Below are 6,000 nucleotides of genomic sequence, written 5' to 3'. Positions count from 1 at the left end.
AATGTACGTCCTGGTGAGCTGGTACTTAACACATCAGGACGTACATTTACGTCCTATACATATATATATATATATATATATATATATATATATATATATATATATATATATATATATATATGTATATAAAACATTTTTTCCTGAATAACCCCTTTAAATAGCCTCCTCCATTTCTCTTCATTTCCGCATGAAAATTCCGCTTTATGGATAAAATGACAGAAGGCAACCATTTCCTAACTGAAATTATTCCTCGTGAATTCCTCAGTGTGAACGCACCCTTAAAATATCCACCAGCTGCTACATGTAGAAACCATACCGTAACAGTCTATACCAGTGTTTCCCAACCAGGGTGCCTCCAGATGTTGCAAAACTACAACTTCCAGCATGCCTGGACAGCCGAAGGCTGTCCAGGCATGCTGGGAGTTGTAGTTTTGCAACATCTGGAGGCACCCTGGTTGGGAAACACTGGTCTATACAATGTAAAGAGCTAATATTAGTTTCGAGAAGACCGTGTTCCCCAACCAGCTGCTGCAAAAAACTTCAACTCCCATCCTGCCCTGAAAAGCCACATGTTGGGATTACGGCTTTAGATCTGCGATTTGATGTCGAAACATTGGATGGGAAACAACCACACGCAGGAAAATCCGAACCTGTTGAAGCTGAATTTTATTTGAAAATCCACCAATTCCTGACCACATACAATTTTATATTTTAAACAAAAATAGAATCTGCAGAGACAATGCAGCAGGTACGCGTTTCATGTACAGAATTGCTTTCATGCCGAGAATTTCCCTTTCCGACGTTTCCTTCCAGCGTTTCTTACGATTTATTTACATGACGAGCGCTGATCAACAGCGCTAAGGGGGGGGTTAACCCCTCGAGAGGGTTGTGGGTGTGTGTGTGTGTGCGCGGCTGTAAGGCACTGCATGACAAGGGTCTGACATGGCGCTCTCCCCCATAAGGAAGGCCCGGGGTTATTACTCAGGGTCGTCACCTGTATCAGCAATGGGTTACAGCAGGAAGATATCAGGGGCGTGGCTTAACCCCTCCATCCCCAACTCGGTCTATGGGAAAACGTGTTATGGCACTTAAAGTGACAGGCTTGAAATACCTCCCTCCCCCCCACCCCAATAACGTATCAACCCCACCCCCCAACCTTACAGGGTTTAAAAGGAAATTATACAATGAAAGCAATTCCTCACATTCATTATTTTTTTTCCCTATTATTTTTTTCTTAAAAGGCATTACCATGTCAAATGTAAAATAATATTCTGCCAAGCACAAAGCAATATTTTGTTCCCCCCTATAATGATCCGATTTAAAAAGGAGTGCTCGCCCTATTCGCCCCCCTTTCCCTGCAGACTTCTAGGAACGTCTCCCACTATTGGAATTAAAGCAACTCTATACCAAATTCCCCTCGTACCCCCCCCACCACCCCCCCTTCCCCCGGTCGGATACGGAATTTAAAATATTTAGTGCTTGGTATGGAATCACTTTTGGAATTAAAAGAAAATTAAAAAAACAAAAACAAAAAAAAAAAGCTGTATACATCCATACATATCTCATAAGGTGTTTGATACATTAATTGTTAAACTGATAATCATAAATAAATACAAATAATACATAAGGAATGTCTACTGCAAACTGAATATATATATATATATATATATATAGATATATATATACTTAGATATCTGAAACTGTGGAGGGAGTGGGCTGGGGGTCTGAACCACCTTAATTTACGGCCTATAATGACTGGAGAGGGAACGTGACTTGTTTCTTATGAGCCCGGCTGCGCTTCTCGTATCCCCTTGTCCAGTGCCCCCGGGGGAGGGTAGGAGGAACGTGTACAGTAGTAGAATGTTTGTACCCCTTTTCACTTCAAACTCATTACACTGAAAATTCTACTGTAATAACAACAATAGGACTCGTAGCCATCGGGGAACTCTAGTGACACCCCCTCCCGCTTTTCCATGTGGCTGGCAGCCTCCCCCACCCGGTAGCTCGATCTGGTACCATTCGTGATTTAGTGGAGAGAGCTTGTTATCAGCAGCTTGGATTTGACTGGAAGTAAGGATTTGTTACGTAGCCTTTATTCTTATTTCTTCTTCTTCTTCTAAGGGCGCTCCCGTCCAGCTGGGTTACATGAACTGCATCTGGGGGAAAAAGAGCAAAGGGAACGTGAGAAAAGCTCAACTTCAGTATTCGGGAATGAAGCCGGGCAAGAGGCAACACTTATTTCTAGGCTTGTACGCTGTCTCAGAACCCCCTCTCTTCATACATTTTGGGGGCAAACCCTTTAGAAATCAGAGTGTTGTATCATGCAACCGAGCTTGCTTCGGAGGAGAGTTCCCAGGATGTGAATAGAAAATAATCCGGGCCGGTCACCTTCAAAGAGCAGAAATAAAATACTCAATACAAAACTTGGAGCGTATAAAAAGAAGCCGCAGGTGCTGCATGCAAGAAACTGTGAAATTCAGGCCTAAAAAAGAATTAACAGGACGTGACACAAAAACACCAAGAGGATGAGGTGAACTGGATTAGGGGGCAGGGGAAGGAAGCAACATAAAAAGGGGAGAACGTGCATCTTCTGGTACTCCAAAAAGTCCACAAAACCTTCCAGGAGGACAAAGATCTATATTTATCAAGATATAAGGCTTCTCCAATATTACCCCTACACACCACCTCCAATATTACCCCTACACACCACCTCCAATATTACCCCTACACACCACCTCCAATATCACCCCTACACACCACCTCCAATATCACCCCTACTCACCTTCTCCAATATTACCCCTACACACCACCTCCAATATCACCCCTACACACCACCTCCAATATTACCCCTACACACCACCTCCAATATTACCCCTACACACCACCTCCAATATTACCCCTACACACCACCTCCAATATCACCCCTACTCACCTTCTCCAATATTACCCCTACACACCACCTCCAATATCACCCCTACACACCACCTCCAATATTACCCCTACACACCACCTCCAATATTACCCCTACACACCACCTCCAATATCACCCCTACACACCACCTCCAATATCACCCCTACACACCACCTCCAATATTACCCCTACACACCACCTCCAATATTACCCCTACACACCACCTCCAATATTACCCCTACACACCACCTCCAATATCACCCCTACTCACCTTCTCCAATATTACCCCTACACAACACCTCCAATATTACCCCTACACACCACCTCCAATATTACCCCTACACACCACCTCCAATATCACCCCTACTCACCACCTCCAATATTACCCCTACACACCTCCTCCAATATTACCCCTACACACCTCCTCCAATATTACCCCTACACACCACCTCCAATATTACCCCTACACACCTCCTCCAATATTACCCCTACACACCACCTCCAATATTACCCCTACACACCACCTCCAATATCACCCCTACACACCACCTCCAATATCACCCCTACTCACCTTCTCCAATATTACCCCTACACACCTCCTCCAATATTACCCCTACACACCACCTCCAATATTACCCCTACACACCACCTCCAATATCACCCCTACTCACCTTCTCCAATATTACCCCTACACACCTCCTCCAATATTACCCCTACACACCACCTCCAATATTACCCCTACACACCACCTCCAATATTACCCCTACACACCTCCTCCAATATTACCCCTACACACCTCCTCCAATACTACCCCTACACACCACCTCCAATACTACCCCTACACACCTCCTCCAATACTACCCCTACACACCACCTCCAATATTACCCCTACACACCACCTCCAATATTACCCCTACTCACCACCTCCAATATTACCCCTACTCACCACCTCCAATATTACCCCTACTCACCACCTCCAATATTACCCCTACACACCTCCTCCAATATTACCCCTACTCACCACCTCCAATATTACCCCTACACACCTCCTCCAATATTACCCCTACACACCTCCTCCAATATTACCCCTACTCACCTTCTCCAATATTACCCCTACACAACACCTCCAATATTACCCCTACACACCACCTCCAATATTACCCCTACACACCTCCTCCAATATTACCCCTACTCACCACCTCCAATATTACCCCTACACACCTCCTCCAATATTACCCCTACACACCTCCTCCAATATTACCCCTACTCGCCTTCTCCAATATTACCCCTACACACCACCTCCAATATTACCCCTACTCACCACCTCCAATATTACCCCTACACACCTCCTCCAATATTACCCCTACACAACACCTCCAATATTACCCCTACACACCACCTCCAATATTACCCCTACACACCACCTCCAATATTACCCCTACACACCTCCTCCAATATTACCCCTACACACCTCCTCCAATATTACCCCTACACACCTCCTCCAATATTACCCCTACACACCACCTCCAATATTACCCCTACACACAACCTCCAATATTACCCCTACACACAACCTCCAATATTACCCCTACACACAACCTCCAATATTACCCCTACTCACCTTCTCCAATATTACCCCTACACAAGTACCCTTTGGGGCCCTACATGGGAGCTCCCAGCTTCATAGTCGATCAATAGAGTTTAATTCAATAAATTGTCTACACAATGAGATTAATCATTGCAAAGAAGAGAAAAGACTTCACAGCAGGGGTTACTGGGGCAAATTCTTTGCAGTACTTTAAGACTTTCTAGATTTTTAGGTGCAAAAATGTGAAATCTGCCCTGTGTTAATATACCCTTAGGCTAGGTTCAGGCTTAAAGGGGGTACTCCGGTGGGAAACTTTTTTATTTTTTTTAAATCAACTGGTGCCAGAAAGTTAAACAGATTTGTAAATTACTTCTATTAAAAAAATCTTTACCCTTCCAGTACTTTTTAGCAGCTGTATGCTACAGAGGAAATTATTTTCTGTTCGAATTTCTTTTTTTTGTCTTGTCCACAGTTCTCTCTGCTGACACCCGATGCCCGTATCAGGAACTGTCCAGAGCAGGAGAAAATCCCCATAGCAAACCTATGCTGCTCTGGACAGTTCCTGATACGGACAAAGGTGTCAGCAGAGAGCACTGTGGACAAGACAAAAAAAAGAAATTCAAACTGAAAAGAATTTCCTCTGTAGCATACAGCTGCTAAAAAGTACTGGAAGGGTAAAGATTTTTTTAATAGAAGTAATTTACAAATCTAACTTTCTGGCACCAGTTCATTTAAAAAAAAAATAAAGTTTTCCACCGTAGTACCCCTTTAAGGAATTTCCAAGTGTAATCCCATCGGACTTCCACCGCTGAAAGAATAATCTAGCTCATTCTTCTGGTGGAATTCATTGCCGAACAAGGGTACAGCAATGTCCGCTTGGTTCTAGTAGCAGGGTGCCTACAGCTGTTGCAAAACTACAAATCCCATCATTTGGCTGTCTGGGCATGCTGGGAGTTGTGGTTCTGCAACAGCTAGAAGCAGACTGTTTGGGAAACACTGCCCTATATTGTGGGTGGGGAATGACTTAAAGGGGTACTCCGGTGGAAAACTTTTTTTTAGTCAACTGGTGCCAGAAAGTTAAACAGATTATGTAAATTACTGCAATTAAAAATCTTTATCCTTCCAGTACTTCTAAGCTGCTGAATACTACAGAGGAAATTCTTTTCTTTTTGGAACACAGAGCTCTCTGCTGACATCATGACCACAGTGCTCTCTGCTGACATCTCTGTCCATTTTAAGAACTGTCTAGAGTAGGAGAAAATCCCCATAGCAAATATATGCTGCTCTGGACAGTTCCTAAAATGGACAGAGATGTCAGCAGAGAGCACTGTGGTCATGATGTCTGCAGAGAGCTCTGATTGGCAAAAGAAAAAGAAAATAATTTCCTACGTAGTATTCTCTGGAAGGATTAAGATTTTTAAATAGAAGTAAATTACAAATCTGTTTAACTTTCTGGCACCAGTTGATTAAAAAAAAAAAAAAGTTTTCCAATGGAGTACCC

General features: G+C 43.5%; 1 protein-coding gene across 16 annotated transcripts in view; it reads right to left on the bottom strand.

Annotated features, from left to right (window-relative positions):
• Positions 1-648: 648 nt before the first annotated feature.
• PICALM (phosphatidylinositol binding clathrin assembly protein) overlaps positions 649-6,000 on the bottom strand; it is a 129,882-nt gene continuing 124,530 nt past the window's right edge. For all 16 annotated transcript variants that reach the window (XM_056561301.1, XM_056561306.1, XM_056561309.1 and 13 more), the window contains one exon: positions 649-2,156. Coding sequence is in view for 1 of the 16 variants with exons in the window: in XM_056561307.1 (XP_056417282.1) it covers positions 2,142-2,156 (15 nt within the window). In the remaining 15 variants the exon portion in view is untranslated. The remainder of the gene's footprint in view (positions 2,157-6,000) is intronic.

The sequence above is a fragment of the Hyla sarda genome, chromosome 2 (assembly GCF_029499605.1).
Source record: "Hyla sarda isolate aHylSar1 chromosome 2, aHylSar1.hap1, whole genome shotgun sequence".
Classification (NCBI taxonomy): Eukaryota; Metazoa; Chordata; class Amphibia; order Anura; family Hylidae; genus Hyla; species Hyla sarda.
The sequence above is the reverse complement of the archived record's forward strand: the minus strand, read 5'-3'. Positions and strand labels throughout refer to the sequence as shown.